The sequence below is a fragment of the Heloderma suspectum genome, chromosome 3, assembly GCF_057233095.1.
Source record: "Heloderma suspectum isolate Gila_16-S chromosome 3, 16-S_ref, whole genome shotgun sequence".
NCBI lineage: Eukaryota > Metazoa > Chordata > Lepidosauria > Squamata > Helodermatidae > Heloderma > Heloderma suspectum.
Genome location: NC_139460.1, coordinates 94022932 through 94040640, shown reverse-complemented (window position 1 = coordinate 94040640; position 17709 = coordinate 94022932). Strand labels below are relative to the sequence as shown.

Sequence of the window (17709 nt, the reverse complement as noted above, 5' to 3'; positions counted from 1 at the left end):
GATTCTTATGCAATGTTAAGCTTGATTTGAAATTTAAATTTTGGGATTTTAAATTATAAATGCAGAATGTTAATGCTAATGAATACACAAACAGTTTTGGAAAGTGTCCTGGCCAATGACATGATTTGGTGGAGAACAGGGTTTTTTTTAAGCTGTATGCATAGTAAATAACCACAAGATAATCTTACATAGAGTTGATATGTTGATATCTAGAATGTGATAGGTGGTCAACCAGCATTAGACTTATTCCTTCCCAGATAAGGCGAATGGGAAATAAGGTAATATTCTGCAATGGCTCATCACAAGTTGATTGATATAGAAGTAATATAATTAAGTAGTATGTCTATATGGCATTTTGTATCCTGTGATGAGCATAATGTGTGAACTCAGCCTTAGAGATGCTAGAGAATGTTGTTTAGTATAAATGTAAAGTAAAACCTGACATTTTCTTGGATTGGAGGTTAAACCACTGGGAACCAGTGAAAATGTCTCAAGAGCACACAAGGGTATCTACCAACGTATAAAAGCGCAGAGGGAAGAACCATCTCCTTTGCAGTTCCTACTTTCATGATCTTGAGCAATCCTTTTGAGGGACTTAGCTCCTCAGGAGCCATGTGAATTACATGTACTGCTTGACTTATCCTGACTCTGTGTTGGAAAGGGAAGGACTGCACCAATAAGGTAGCATACATCAATATGCTTCTTTATTACATGCTGTATCTATTTTTCCCCTTTCTCCAGAGGCACTAAAGCAGCACATGAAACCATCAGGCTCACAAAGATAGTCTTAGGACTGTTATAATATGCTGTATGTGGGGCTGCCTGTGAAATACATTCAGAAATTTCAGTGGGTGCAAAATTCTGCCATCAAGTTGTTGGCCAGAATTGGCCAATAGGAGCATTTTACTCTGTTGTTTGATCTCTAGTGGCTGCATGTATGTTTCTGGGCTGAATATAAGATGCTGGTTTTGACCTTTAGAGCCCTAAATTACTTGGGATCTCGTACCTTTAAGGACCACATTCTTCCACGGGTGTCTCATCATGTACTCTGTTTAACATTAGAGGCCTTGTTCTAGGCACAACCCCAGAGTTCAGTGGATGTCTACTTAGGAGCAGTGCCTTCTCAGAGATGGCGTCAGCTTTGTGGAACTCCAGAGAGGTCTTCCCAGCCCCAACACTGTACTCCCAGGACGGGCAACTTTGAGCCCTTTTGGGTCCAGCAGCCAGTTTACACACACACACGCACATGCTGCCGCCGCCACTGTACTGCTGTCAAAAAAAAAATCAGCTCTTTGCCACTGAAATTCAGCAGCAAAACACTACTGAGACTCAAAAGGGCCATATGTAGCTTGAAAACAAGCTACGTTCGGCACTTTGAGTCTCCGTAGTAGTTTGCTGCTGAATTTTGGTGGCAAACAGTCAAAGGTGTGTTTGTTTTTTGTTTTTTTGCTGCTGCAAATTTAAGCAGCACGGGGGTTGCAGTGGGAGCTGCACTCGAGGCCATGAGGGGCTACGTTTGGCCCTTGGGCCATATGTTCCCCACCCCTGCTGTACTCTTTCAGAAAGCCTTCAAGACTCATGTCAGTTGCTGGTACTGTTAATTATTGCTTTATTTCTGTTGATAAGCATTTTTATTATTGTGTTTTTATTCTCCTACTGCTGTATTAATTTTCTTTTTTGTTGTGCATGTGATGTTTGCTAGTTTGAATATTTTTTTTAGCTGCTTGTTACTTTTGATAAGCTAAAGCAGGATACAAATAGCAGTTTATGGAAGTGATGGAACAAGCCAACCCCTTTGTATAATAACTAATCCTCTAGGCTTCTTAAGAGAAAGCAAGGTCGTTTATTTTTTCCAGTGACTCAGAGAAGAAGCATTACATATTCACAAAATGTTTGGGTATACAAATACTTCAGAATGTAAAACTACTTTGCACCTGAGTACAAAATCCATGTGCATAACATCATTTATTCTAGATGTCCATGCTTCCATGTGTTACAAGTGCATAGCGTATTTATCTTTTCAGCATGAATGCTTGTGAGATTGTTTTCATTTTTTCATACAAAAAGCAGCAATTTACACAATGGCATCATTTATAAGTCACACTGTTCCAGTTCACACGTAACACTAACCCATGGTTTATTTAACCCATGGGTTGTTAAATTCTGGGTTGTTATGACATGTGAGCATAGCTGTGAGTGCACCACAGACAAACTAGAAAGAAAACCCGTGGCTTGTTGTAGGGTTGTAAACTTTGAATTGTTTAAACCATGGGCTGTTGTTACATGTGAACACAGAACCATGGGTTATTCATGGGTTGCTTCACCAGGCTACAGAGACCTGGTTCAGATGACACATCATGACTTGTCATGGGTTATTTAACCCATGATGAATTGCAGCGCCCATAGGCACCAGGTTTCATATGCAATCCCTGCTTGGGGGTTGTTGTGTCATACAAACCCTGCAACCATGGGTTATATGAGTGTTAAACAACCCTAGCCTAACCCACAGTCTGTTTTAGGGTTATACGAGGATTGTTTAACCTTCACATAACCCACGGTCACTGAGTTTGCACAGCACACTCAGTTGCATATTCAAAATGGCAGCCACACACACCGCAACCTCACTGTGAGTTAAATAGCCCATGGTGGGCTGTTAGGTCATGTGAAACAGCCCAGAGGCAGTGGACAAGAATGGTAAAAACAAACAAACAGCTGATCTACATGCCAGTACTACAGCACTGCAAAGGCTTTTGGGATATAGGGAGAGAGTGGGTAAAGGAGGAGGAAAACAAACTACCCAGAGATTGAGAAAACAAACCACAGTTTGTCAAGTTGCCTGCCAGACAAACCCTAGTTAGGGCAACAAACCATGCATTAGTGTTATGTGCAACTCAGTTCAATATGTGAGTGTAATATGTGAAGCTTCTTTTCATGTGACAAATTCAGAGAATTCAGAAGAAAAGCCTACCTCCACTAAGAGCTTAAGGGCGCAAACCTATGCATGTTTAGACAGAGAAAAGGCCTACAACTCCCAGCATTCCCCAGCCAGCATGGATGCGTGTGTATAAAGTCTCAAAATTATGGGCATATCAATATAAAATACTTTTCTCCATAGTTGAACCAAATATCTATTGAACCAAAAAAGCATGAGGAATCCATGATCCTGTAAGTTATTTGGCTAACCTTTATATTATCTTTCCTTTTTGTTAAAAGATGAGGCAGACGGGAGTTGCACAGGTACGAGCTACTGGAATTGCTAATGGGCCAACAGCTGACTCATCACTGCCTACAAACTCTGTCTCTGGTCAGCAGCCTCAGGTTGCTTTAACCAGAGTGCCTAACATCACACAGCATGGAATCCGTCCAACCTGCCCTGGGCAGCCGTTGGCAAATGGACCCTTTCCAGCAGGCTCAGTTCCCTGCAGCACAGCAAGAACGCTGGGTAGTACAGACACTATTTTGATAGGCAATAATCACATAACAGGAAGTGGAAGTAATGGAAACGTGCCTTACCTGCAGCGAAACGCACTCTCTCTACCTCATAACCGCACAAACCTGACCAGCAGCGCAGAGGAGCCGTGGAAAAAACAACTATCTAACTCCACTCAGGTATACAATATATCTTCCTGTTCTATAGCAGAATACTGTTGCAAGACCGTAACTTCTTAGCATAGTATTTATCACATTCTGTGAGCAGAAAGATCATAAAACATTTGGAGCTGCATATTATTATTGAAAGTTACTTTTTATATACAGTAAGATAATGTAATAGAAACTAGTGTAATTGTTAATTACATTTTTATACAGATACTTCATGTATAACAGACTTTAAAAATAATGTGTTGTTGATTCAGTAAAACAGATGTTTTATTCCAGGATTGTTTTTCCAAGATCATAAGGAACACTGAATAAATATTTTTGTCAGGAAAATCCCATAGAATACCTATAATTTAATTCTAGAAGTCATAAGCACAATTGCTAAACTATCCAGTGAAATGTTTGTCACCATCACAGTTGTTTTTTTGAAAACTGAAAGCCTGCTCTTTTTGTTTTGTTTTTGCCTGTTTGGCTCTTATGTGGTATTGTATTCTCACCACTAGAAAATGGATTTAATCGCAGAGGTCAGTTATTTGCTTTGTCAGTTTTCCAGGTTGCCAGCATAGCAGTGGAGTTTGCAGACAGTGTGAAAAAGTTACATGGGCAGTATTAGGTCAGTATTAGACTGAAAAGTTTGGAAGTTCATTTTGACTTAACTGTTTTAGCATTCAGCACTGTTGAGCTACATATTAAGTACTCAGTGTTGTTGAATTCAAGCTTAGAGGATTTCATGAGTAGTTGTTTGGTAGCTTCATTATGTAATGCTAACCCTATGCAGACATGGTTCTAATGGTGAGCCTACATGTGAGGAATCAGGAACCTTGCTGCATTTCAGCTATTGTTCCCCCCCCCACCTTCTTAGATGACCACATAATTAACGTAGTATTAGCTGATACTAGGTATAACTAGGCATTCCCAAACCACAAGTGAAACAGCCGTTTGGTTTCAGGAGGATCTCATATTTCATCCCTTTGCAGGCATAATTTCCTCCTCCTTTACTATCCGTCAATTTACTCTAGTTCCTCATATCTGGCAAAAGTCCTACCAGTTATGATGGCTTTAGATTCTAAAGTTTAGAAAGATGGCAGAAGCCCAACCACTCCCATTAATACCTATTTTGTAGCTGAAAACACATCGAGGCATAGACAGTGAATAAAGCAAACCTGTGATCTCTCAATCTTAATACCATAAGGTATGTTGTAGTGGTCTTGGACAGATACAGAGTGCATTTTCTTCATCAGCAACTTCACAAGTACACTCAACATGCTAAAGGGATTAGCTCATGATCTGCAGTGATAACTGGAACACATTTCTAGGCTCCAAGCCTGGTTAAAAAAAACCCTGCTGATACAAGTCACTCCACACCCAGCTGAGTTTTATGTGGCAATGAGCTAACCTCCCCCACCCCTTTATATTTGTGGCTGAAATTCCAAGCATATGAAGAAACACAAGTTTTTTACACTTACACATGCATGTGCACGCACACACGCTTATCTCTCTCTCTTTCAATCTCTCCCCCTCCCCTTTTTTTATGATTCAGATGTAGCAATGGTGGAAATCACAAAACCTGTTGTCTATTTTTCTGCCATTAGTCACACCCTATTCCCTGTTAAAAAAGCATGCTGTGCATCAAGGGCTCTATGCAGGATGCTGTTTTTTCCTTGTCATTTTGCAAATATAGAGTGCCTGTGCAGGTACTCTAGGTTCCAATAATAAAAGGTAGGGTTTGTGCATGAAGAGAATAGTCTGTTAATATGAAAACATAGGGTAGGATTAAGTTACTTATTGACCTTCAGAACTCTTTCTCTTGTGGTTAGAGCCCAACTGTTGTGGGGTCAAGCTGGTTAATGGTTTTCCTCAGCAATTTCCATCATTGCATATGCAGCAATGTCCTCCTCCAGACCTAGGGAGATTGCACAGTGTCAGGAATTGGGTTGTCCTTCCCCTTTGCAATCAACACTACAAAGAGACAAAGCCTTAGGATAATACGACTTTATTTTGTTCGACTTTATTTTGCTCCAGACGAGCCTTTCTACAAATGCAGATTCAGGAAAGCTCTCAGACTGCCTCAGGCTCTAAACAACTAATCTGCTATCTCTAATCTGAAGACGAACCAGAGGGTAGTGAAGTTGCTAACATTTTACTGTGAACCTCACAGCCAAACTTGCTTTGCAATGATGCCCCTCCCTTAGGGTGGCTCCCTTCTTCGTTGGCTTCTAAGAGTGGCTATCTTGGCGGAGCATCATAAGCCTTGACTCTAACTTTTCCTGCTTTGCTTTGTGACATGCCCTAACATCTCTCAAGTCACACTCCTCTTCCTCCTCCTCCTTGGGAACTTAAGTTCTCACAGTGGAGAGAGGGGGCAGCGACTCAGCCTGGGCCATCTGTTTGTCAAGGCCTTCAGAGGAATCTCTCCAAGCATCTTGGGGCATTAGGGAAGGTCCCTCCCCGGACTCTGATCTAGCTGTTTTAACTCTGATTCAGAATCAGAGCTGTCAGACATCTTAAGGGGCTCGGACTCATCCCTGACACACAGAGACCTCAACCTTGCTTCAGGCACTCCAACACTCTCCCACAGGCTTACTGCAAAAGCCCAGATTGTGGTTTAACTACTTTTCCATGCATGTTCAAGAGGCCCTGTAGGCAAACATGAGGTGGTGGTAGGTAGGTATATATCTAATTGGCAGCGATCAACAGGATAGCCATGCCGGAATAGTGCTTGCAGTTGTAGAACTCATTTGTGAGTTCTGGTGCAACAATCTCATCAAAGGCCCCAGAAGCCCATGAGGAATCCTGATGCATGAAAATCCTGTATCACCTCATCTTCAACTCCTGTTTTGATCACATCATCAAGGATCAGTTTATTAATCATCCAGATCACCTCCTTGAAGATCTCTGAAGCGGTGAGTTCCCTAATAGCAAACAGCATCTTGAAACTGCAATTGTTGACTAGTTTGGACAATGTTAGGGTGAGCTTCTCTTCCTCTGTAGCTTACTTCATCTTCTTGTCCCGCTGTTTCAAGATGGGCACCATCTCCCAGGCCAGATGTCCAGGAATTCCTTTGAACATCTTCAAAGGAGCCCTGTTCATTTGACCTTGAGGATGATCATTTGCTTGAATTCACATTCTCCAGTGTTTGGAAGAGCATCACACTAGAGACTCCACCCTGCCCTGCCTCTTGCCATGATAGCAGAAGGGGCCTTGTGCCTCAGTGTTCTGCTCTCACTGTGTTGCTCTGCTGAAAGGTTAATGTCACCCTTTGCTTTAGTTTCACTTAACAATTGAGCTATTTGCTAGACTTGTTCAGTCCATTATTTGTATTTAGTTGTGTTTGAATTTCTACAGTTTTTCCTATTATAAATTTTGCAGGAGTTAAAAGATTTGAGATGAATGAGATTATACTTTTGGTATACAAATTATGGATTGCAGATTTCAAGTAACAGTACTTTAGGATCAGGTGATAAATCATTAGTGATTCTACTAATATCCTTCTCAGTCTTGTTCCACCATGCAGATATTTGCATCATGTCCACCACATACATAAGTAACTTGCTACGTGCTACTTACATCTCCAGCAAGCATATTTATTACTTGTGTAGATCTTACCTTATTCAGGTGCCAGTAGTATAATATCTTAAAATGCCTTACAATATAATATCTTATAGTAGTTTTCTTTTAAATTTATACAAATGAACTTTGCTGCTCCACCTGAAAAGGTTATATTCCCATCTGTTCCTACTGTGTTTTAAAATTGTTTCCAATCTCTAAATCCTCTATTATAATTTATAAAGATTTAACAACCCTTTTCATCTTTTAGTGGTTAATACAAATCTTTCAAACCTCTGAAAACTCACTTGTTAACCCCCTTCTTGTCTCTGCAACCCCCTGCACCATCTCAGCTCTCTGAAACTGCACTCTTTTCATACTCTCCCCTTTTCTCGCACAATTCTATATAGCTCGCTTTTTTCCCTTCTCTTTCCTCTGTCTATACCCCATGTCACATGTTCTGTTCCTTTTCTGCATCACTGAAAAAGCCATCTCTGTTACTCTTCTATTTAAGTTTCCCCATCTATAGATTTCTGCAGCCCCATTTGTCAGTTTCTATTCCTGTTCCTCTGTTCTCTTTCACACAAAGCTCTTCACCTCCATCTCTCAGTTATTTTCTTTTTTCCAGTTCCACAAATCTCTGTGCACACGATCTTTCAGCTATTCCATGCTACCCCTTTCCCTCCCTTTACCATTTTGTGCACACTGTTCTCCTTTTGCACCATCACATGTCTTTTGGAAGTGTTCTCTTTCTTTGCCCCGCTTCTTTTTCTCTCTTCCAAGCACATTCTCTCCTGTTATCTCACCCCATATTGCACACACTCAAACTCCGCATCATCTCTCATTTACCCTCCCCTTTTCTCTTTCCCCCATTCACAGGTCTATCTGTACCCTATTGCGGTTCTCCCTTTTTTCCTTCAGTCTCTTTGTGCTTCTGTATCCCATCCCTCTCATCCTTACCTCTACTAAGTTTGGTAGCAAACCTTGTGTGCTGCTGTTTGGTAGTAACAGCAGCATACAAGGTTTTCACCCTCAAAGCCATTCACACATGGAGTGGCGTAGGTAGGCTGCACACCATGGCTAGCTGGCTTCAACAAGCTAGAAAAGCTTTCCCCAACTTGGTGGCTGCCAGATGTTCTCCCATCAGCCCCAGCCAGCATGGCCAATGGTCAGGAATTCTGGGAGTTGCAGTCCAAAACTGGAGGGGCACCCAGTTGAGGAAGGCTAGACTAGAAAACTAGTGCCAACTCTGCCACATGCCTCTGAACTCAGGATGGAAGAGATGCAGGTATTCTGCATCCCCACTTCCATTTCTGATGAGCTTGAGCGGGCAGATATTCCCTCTGGGAAAGTATTGTAAGCAATAGGTATTTGGAATAGCCTTCTGGCCTTACGTTTGCAAGCCTAAGTTAATAAGATATTAATTTGTATCAAGTCAGGTTTCATTCATCATTTTTACAATTATATCAACTTTTTCCATATAGAAGTAGGTTGCACTAGTGCTTTTTCCACTGTTCTTGGCATTATTTCATGTGTGGCTATTTTATTACAAAACTACATTTAAGTTATTCACTAGAAATCTGAAATAGCATAGTTTATGGTAATGGCCATGGCCCAGTTCACCTTTTTAAGTGTAGTGGGTTTGCACATTCCCAACAAGGCTTTCATAATCTTTTCAAACAGAACCCCCCTGTCCTCCTTCCCCTCAGCCTGCTTCAGGAATGTATTGAAAGCAGCCCTTGAAGCCTTCTTCATTTTAAAAATCGGTTTACAAGGCATCCCAGCATGCCACTGTTAGGGGCAGGAAAGGTGATCACTAGCTAGCCTCAAAACCTTTGAACTGTCAGCATTTCAGCATCAGAAATCAGATTTTTGATTAAACTTATTCTCATGAGATTATTGTTGCTAGCATTTTGCCACCCAAATATTGCAGTGACTTTATACATAAAATGTATATGTAAACTGTACTGAATTAATTCCTCTAGATTTGTTTGTACATTTGTCTAAGGGTGGTTATAATATCCATCCTTCTAAGAGGCAAAAACTAGTGGTTATAATATCCATAGTTTTTTAAGCTCTTAGGGTTTCTTAACTAAGGGGAAGAGATGACATAACACTATTTGCAATCTCCTGGTTTTATGGTTGGGACCTAAAGGTGTTTGCTTTGTTAATGTATTGCTAATAATTTGAAACTTTTTACAAATAGCCACTTGCCCAGTGGCTAGAACTGCCCTCAAGGCAACAGGTAAGTTTCCATTGTAAACTGAGAGAATTAATACCTGTTTCAATGCCATTCTAGTTCTGGAATCTGTGCACCGGGCTGTCTCTCCTCTGTTCCTTCTCAGAATGGGCTTCACAATCTGCAATTAGTTCTGTGATGCTGTCACAGATCCATTGCAGGCTTATGGGAGTGGGGGAGGGGAGGGGAACTTCTCTTTCCTGATATTTTATTTTCAAAACTGATTTTGTGAATGCATACATTTTTCCATTTATCTAAAAGTTAGTGTTTAAAACTGTAAAGACTGCAAGTCAAATCTGATTTCTAAGCTTTCTGTCACCCAGTGTTTCTGTGCATATATCTATCTTCTGTGCAACCAGAAACAGTCAGGACTATGACGTTTATATTTATATAGAGATAATTTAAATAAAACCATTTTTCTTCTCTTTAGGGGCTTCACAAAGGTCAGAGTTCACATTTGGCAGGTCCTAATAGTGAACGACCTCTCTCTTCCACTGGGCCTTCCCAGCATCTCCAGGCAGCTGGCACTGGTATTCAAAATCAGAATGGACATCCTACCATGCCTAGCAATTCAGTAACACAGGGGGCTGCTCTCAATCACCTCCCCTCTCACACTGCTACCTCAGGTGGACAACAAGGCATTACCTTAACCAAAGAGAGCAAGCCTTCAGGAAACACATCAGCAGTGCCTGACACAAACAGGCATTCTGGAGAGACACCTAACAGCACTGCCAGTGTAGAAGGACTTCCTAATCATGTCCATCAGGTGACGGCAGATGCTGTTTCTAGCCCTAGCCATGGAGATTCTAAGTCACCAGGTTTACTTAGTTCAGACAATCCTCAGCTCTCTGCCTTGTTGATGGGAAAAGCCAATAACAATGTGGGTACTGGAACCTGTGACAAAGTCAATAACATTCATCCAACTGTTCATGCAAAGACTGAGAATTCTGTTGCCTCCTCACCATCCTCAGCCATTTCCACAGCAACACCTTCTCCAAAATCTACTGAACAGACTACCACAAACAGTGTTACCAGCCTTAACAGCCCTCATGGTGGACATGCAGTTAATGGAGAGGCGTTGGAGGACTCTCAGAGCCCCATAAAAACCAACCCTCCTCTTATTGGTTACAAGCCTAATCCCCAGATCATACCATCAATGTCGGTATCTATATATCCCAGTTCTGCAGAGGTTCTAAAAGCATGCAGGTAAGTGCTCAAACTCCTTCAATAGAAAATCCACAATTTTTATTTTGTTTGACCTAATAAAAATATTGTTGAAGTTGTTGTAAAGGAACGTGAAGCATTACACTGTGAACTAATAAACTAATAAAAATGTCTTTACTTTTACTTATTGTATATCTTCTATAGGAATGAACTGATTTGAACTGGTTTAGAACAAAGATAGCTTCAGCTGTGATTTTTTTAACATGAAATTTATGAAAATGTACACAGTAGGAGCTTACTTGAGTATGTATACTCAATATGGAAAATGGTATTAATGAACTTGAAATGTTAATCATTGGTCAGCTCTTAAGGTTTCTATTATGTAGAAGGGCCAGGACCCAAAAAGGCTTTAGATTGTCTTTTAGATTGTCAAAAAGCAGACTCCCTATACTCTATAGGGATTTTCATAAACAGCTATATGAATAGGGTAGATGGGGTCTTCTGTTCAAAAGAAAGAAATCGGAAATACCATTGGGTATTAGCTCTTTGGATCCTGGTCTTTGTATTTGTGATAATGGTTCAAATCTCTTGTGTGTATGTGGTCCCATATATACATTGGCCTCCATTGCAACACCAGAGTGATCTGTTCATACCAGTATTTCATGCAGTCCAGTATTCTCTCTTTTAACAGTTGGAAGTATATAGGAAGCAGTAGAGCAGTGTTGGCTTTCTGTGGCATGGACACACATGCACACACACACAAACACACTGTAGTGTGCCTAACACGCCCCTTTCTCCCTCTCTCTGCCTTCTCCCTACCGTCTTTTGAACCATGGAGGGGACAGAATGCTACAGGAGTGCAGTTGTGACCCCAGAAAGGAGGGGGCTCTTTGAAATCATGAATGTGGAGAAGAGGCAGAGAACATGGGATGGATAGAATAGATGATAAAATGGAGAGCAGAAGTGAGGGAATGTTTGGAAATATGTAGCCACCTTGAAAGATGTAGGTTCTGGCACTTGGCTATATGGATGTGTTGATACTATCGTATAATGTTGGTGTACCAGTCCATTTCTGGGCCCAATTCAAAGTACTAGTATTAGCCTTTAAGCTCTAAATAGCTGAAGGAACACCTCCTCTTGTACCCAGACCCTAAGGCCGTCTTCTAAGGCTCTTCTCCAGGTGCCCCCTCAAATAAGGTGAGGCAGGTGGCTAATAGGGAAAAGGCCTTTCAGTGATGGTGCCTCAGTTGTGGAATGCCTTCCACAGTGAAGCTCACCAGGTGCCTCTGTCTTTGGGGCACCAGGTAAAAATGTCTTTATTCTCTGAGACTTTTTAGTCCTTCAATTTTTTTAAATGGTTTCAGGGCTTTTTAGATCTTTGCACTGCTGTTGTCTTCTACTATTGGTTTTTGTTTTATTCTCTGGCTATTTTAATTTGTGTTAGGTTTTACATTATATTTTATATTCTTGTCTTTTATGGTTTTAACCTAAGTTTTGTAAGCCACCCAGAGAGCTTCAGCTGTTGGACAGTATAGAAATGTAGCTAGTAAGTAAGTAAGTAAGTAAGTATATATATATATATATATACACACACACACACACACACACATACACGCCTAGAAACCTTAACCAAGGTTCCTTAGCCAAGGTTCCTAGAGCTACATATTCAAAGAGGAAGCATTTCAAAGCACAAAGCAGTAATAAAGTACTTAGTTCCTTAGTATTATTTAGCATCTATGTGGTGCCTGAAGTTCATCCACAGAGAGACTGCAACAACATTAGAATGGACAACACCATATAAAAGTGAAGAACGGGGAGAAAATAACTATTAGATGATTTATTAATGAGTAGATATGTTGATAGTACAGTTAAAGTATAGGTTTATGAAAATACAGGTACCACAAGGCCCCTAATGTCCTGTTACTGAATTCTGTAGTCATTTGTGTTCTATGTGGAAATATTTATTTTAGATCCCAAGTTAATTTCAGTGTTGCTGAGAAACTTAACTATTTGTATTTTTCTTCTAATTTGTCCTAACCTTTTAAATATTCTGTTGAACAGTGCTTGCCATTATCTTTCTTTGCATTGCTTCATCCTTTTTATTTATTTATTAAATTTCTTAATTGCCCATCTGGCCCGTCACCCGGCCACTCTAGGCGATGTACCAACAGTACAATTTAAAACAGTAAAATTACACATCCTCTATTACTGAGATGATAGGAAAGCCTCTGAATGTTGTTGTGTGGGTCTACCAGTAATTGTTATAGGCATTTTATGGTATTTTCTCTATTATTTTATCTCTTGCCTTTATCTCTTGCTCATATCATTTTACCCCTTTGAAGGGCTGCAACATAATGAACTGATTTCAGTTAACTACCCACAATGATTTTGGGATATTTCTTGAATAGTAACAGCTAAATTAAATGCCAGTGTGTTGTATATTCAAGATTTTCATCAGTGTGCACTTATTAGCATTTAATTTCATCTGACATTTGCTTGGTCGTTCTCTTATTATGGAAATACTTGCATGTGATTTTTTTAGTCTGAAAAACAAATACAGATACTTGTCTTAAAGTATTGTATTTACAGTGTAAAGATCTCTAACCTATATTCTATTATAATGTTTTACTCTTTGGAGTTCCTAATGCCTTGCAAGATTCATTTCATTTTCCATGGAAAACTATCTCAAAACAATAGAAATTAAATCACAAGTAGCCATGATTCAAAGAAGGAATTATCAATGCCTGAATAAGGAGAGATTAGAGATGAAGCTTCTTCCTTTGTGGTTTCTCTACAGTAGTTCCCACACCTGATTAAGCATACTGTTGTTCATGTTCAGCTATGACTTACCTCTTCAGGAGTGGGAGCAGCTGCAGAGAAAAATGTAAAAGAAGCTCAAGCTACATGTATGGTACTTCGATAGACATTGCTTTTTTGAGTTAGCACCCTCTTTGTTGTATAAAAATTTAACAAAGATACTAGTAGTGCTATGTTTCAAGGAGAGCAGAGTCAGCAGGGTAAAACAATTAAAATAAAGTTAGGCCACTGCTCAAATATTAATTGACTTGACCATGCTTAAATACTCTCAAAGATTCGGAGAAATCACGAATGCCTATGTGAAGGTAATAGGCTGCTTATTTAACTGTATCATGTGATCACCTGACAACAGCAGTGATGGGCCCTCCTTGCTCCCTAGCCCTCTGAAAGTCATGGTATGTCCAGCTCTCACTTCAGTCCCATTTAGGCAACCTCTGTTGTACAATTCTCTCTTGATATTTTATGCTGCCTTTGCTACAAATTAAGCTATACAACCTAGTTTCTCCTACTGGGCATTCATCCAGCTGCTGTCATCCCTGAACGGAGCAGGGTTTAGAAGGAAGAAGTCATCACAATGCTAGGGTTGCCAGTAGTGATGTAAGTTTTCTAGAAAATGTTGAATTGGAAAGTTTTCCTGTGTAAATTAGGTTAACTGGCATAGTGAAATCTGCATCAGAAAAGTGATCTAATTTAGTGTGTTTATTTTACTCGTATTTCGTAAACAACAGTGCTAAAAAGTACCCCATGTTAATTTTTTATTCCATTGTACCACAAGTATTTGACATGAAATATTTGAGGGGGAATATGAAAGCACACCTGTGGTTTCAGTGTTACATTATGTAGATTTTTAATCGGGATACTTGTAAAACGTTAAAGACAGTAGCATGTACTTCCCTTACATTGTTTAAATTTAAGGAAAAAAACAGGTACTGAAAACTCTTAATGCACTAATAATGTTTAGCAACCCAAAGAACTGTGAATGATATGCTGACAACCACTTATCTACAACTTTGAAACTGCCAGGCTTGTATAATATTGTATTTGCAATCAGCATCCATTCATAATTACTAATGGACTTACGAAATGGATTTTCATAATTTTCCAGAGCAATAAAACGCTGGAAAATTCCCCACCTCACTTCAGTAGGTAGCTCAACTTTTTAAAGTGAAGATGGTGGTTGCATTTCGTAGTGTGCGTGTATATGCTGTGAAGTCTTTCTATTGTGAATTCAAACTTGTGCACATGGTGCTGCTCACACATTAAGAGGTAATGGAGGTTGTTGGCACCACTTTGCAAGTTCATTTGTTAAGACTGCATGATAAATCAATCTCCCAATGACATGGAGACGAGCCAGTCAGCCCACAGTAGACCACAAGCTTCATCCCCTCAGTTGAATGACTGGCTGCTGTCACACTCTTGGCTACTTCTCAGGCTGTGTAGCATCTGTTGACTCACTGCCCCTATAGGTGGACAGGTTGAAGGGGAGGCTTGGAACACCCGATTCTATAGCGTACACTTAGACAACAAAGCACCTTCAAAGAAAAGGCACTTGGTACATACTTTGGTCTTGGTTCCTTTTTCAAGGACTAATTTCTCCTTAAAATAAGCTTAGGAACACTGAGCCCATCCTACCATATACCTTATTTTGGTGGTAGTCCTGACATCTGATCGCTACTACCTTTGTAGTTATAGGTTCCCAGGAGTCAGGGCTGCCACAGGGTACACCACATTTGTTGTGGGGTCTAAGGATCTCCAAGTGATCTGTCATTGTGCTCTGTAAAGCTTGTGAGAGGGAGTGGACTAGAGTTTTTGGAATTACCTTGGTTTACTGACCTCTTTGTCCTAAAATAAATGTTTTGAATACCAGGCTATTACTTAACAATATTTTATCTATATTTGATATAGATAAATTATATCTATATTGCAGAATTCATTGGTTATTTTTGACTAGTTAAATGCCAACCCCAATCCATCATTAACTAGTAGATATATTAACATTGTGAATGTTTTGACATGTCATGGATCTTTCTTATTTATTTATTTTTCAAAGTCATTGGAATTTTAACATGTTGTTTGATTTGAACTTCAGAAAAGAACAGTGGTTAATACTCTGTTTAATTCAGCCTTGCAGATAACAGTGCCAGGTATCCCCCAAACTGCTTGTCCTCTGTATCCATATCATTGTATTGCTTTCTAGCAGGGGAGACAACTATGCACATTTACTCTTCTGGTCCCCTAACGTCAAGAGGGAGGGAGAGTATGCAGCCATTATAATGTTGCTCTGCTGTTTCTCTTGCTAGAAAGAGCATTTTACTTCAGAGGGCTTGGAAAGATGAAAAGCAGAAAGGATAAAACAGAGGCAGGGCTGTGGTTGAAGTAGTTGGTATTTTTCGGCTCTCCTGGAAGCAATTGCTACTTGCCCCAAGTGAGTTGAAAATTGTATGTCTTACTAGCCAAGAAGGCTTCAAACAGTCTCATAATACAGCTGAATCAAAAAATTCATGCTTTGATGCAAAGGGTTAGATGTGCCTGATCTCGGAAACTAAGCAGCGTCAGCTCTGGTTAGTACTTGGATGGGAGACTACCTGGGAATCAGGCTTCCTGCCCTGAGCAGAGGGTTGGACTCGATGGTCTTGTAGGCCCCTTCCAACCCTATGATGCTATGATTTTATGTTTTTTAAAAAGTTGGATGTGAATAGCTCATCTCCCACCCCTCCACAAAGCACATCCACTATTAATCTTTGCCTCTAGCAGGTTCATCCAATTTCCTAGATGGGAAGAGAAATTAGGTAATATCCATGCAAAGTCTCCAGTACAGACAGTAAGCTAGTTCCATTGGAGTATGCTGGATTCCTTCTTCAAACAATAAGATGTAGAAGCATCATGAAGTGTTAACTTTTGTGTGTGTGCCCCCCGCCCATGCCTAGAAAGAATAGAGAGAACACCATTAGGAAGTCAGTCATGTATATTATTTGTTATATGCACATGAAGGCAGAACCTCCAACGTCTTGGCTTTTTTTTAGCCCATGCTCCTAAAATCAAACTGTACAATTAGAAACTTAAATGGTTTGGATTGGGCAAGCTAAGATAACCTTAAAGGGTTCTGATCACTAAATCTAGGCCTTTTGTACATTGTAATTTCATTGGCATTTCTCTATGCAACTATGATTTTTAGATCCTGCTTCTAATAGATTCCATAATTCAAAGAATATGCTGTTCTTTTTTTTTAAGACCCTAAAAACTTACCTATTCTTACTATATAAATAAAGCTAACAAATTGGAGCACTTCAATGGGAGAAATGAGTTACTAACCCTAATGATTTCCTTTAGCATAAAGTGCATGTAAAAAGGAACCCCCATCTGGGGGTTTAGTTTTAGGAGATGAGCAGAATCTTGGATTGTGATACTGAATCTGGGCAGGGCAGTGTATAAACCAGCCTTCCCCAACTTGGTACCATCCAGATGTGTTGGACATTATTATCCACATTATTCTCAGCCAACTTAGCCATTGGGTCCAAACCCTGTTTTAGTCCAGCAACTCCAAAGGATTTCTTGTTCATATGATCTTCACTATATGCAACCACAGCAGTTTAATTAAATCTTTTGACTATGTCACATTAGATATGTTAAAAATAGAATGTCTCTAAGGATGTCACAAAGGTCCTGCAAATAAATCTATAATACAAGGTTTAAAATGAAAAATCGACTGAAGCTTATCTTGTATGTTCTTATGCGATCTGTAAAACATATAGCTAGTGGCTTTAGTTGCCTTTCTTTGGCTTGGAATCGTATTTTAGTTTATTAGTTTGGCTGTGAATTGCTTCTTAGATTGAAGGCATGAACTTGGACTTGAGATACTTTTTTCACAGAACTATGGCACACATATCCATGTCTGTGTGTGTGCCTACACGTTCTTTCCTGTGTTCTGTCAGAAAGATCTACTCCACAGATGGTCACATAATAATTTACTTTTTTGCAGCCTTCTTTGTCTATCTTCTTTCCTGCTCTGCCACCCCTTTACCTGGGCTGTAAAGTAAGGAAGTGAATGAAGGCTGGGGAATAGCAGAGAACCTTCCTAAAAACTGGGCTACCAGTTAGCTCTTTGCTGTCACCAGCTGAGTGTACACATTTTTGCTGTATTCCCTAATCCCCACAGTGCATTGCTGTCCATGCATACTTCTATATTGTGTGACCTTCTGTTCCTAATAGATATTTTCCAGCCTTCCATGTGAATGAATTTTCCCTTAAATTGGATAAAAAAGCTCTACTTCATGTTTCAAACTAATTATCTCTTTTTCAGATAATTCCACTTGAAATTGATTGTATATTAATTACCTTGATGATG

General features: G+C 39.9%; 1 protein-coding gene across 2 annotated transcripts in view; it reads left to right on the top strand.

The window, feature by feature from the left end:
- Window positions 1-17709, top strand: part of KDM6A (lysine demethylase 6A) — a 170591-nt gene that overhangs the window by 109820 nt on the left and 43062 nt on the right. For both annotated transcript variants that reach the window (XM_084843887.1, XM_084843886.1), the window contains 2 exons: window positions 3214-3609; window positions 9814-10589. In XM_084843887.1, the coding sequence (XP_084700013.1) occupies window positions 3214-3609; window positions 9814-10589 (1172 nt within the window). The remainder of the gene's footprint in view (window positions 1-3213; window positions 3610-9813; window positions 10590-17709) is intronic.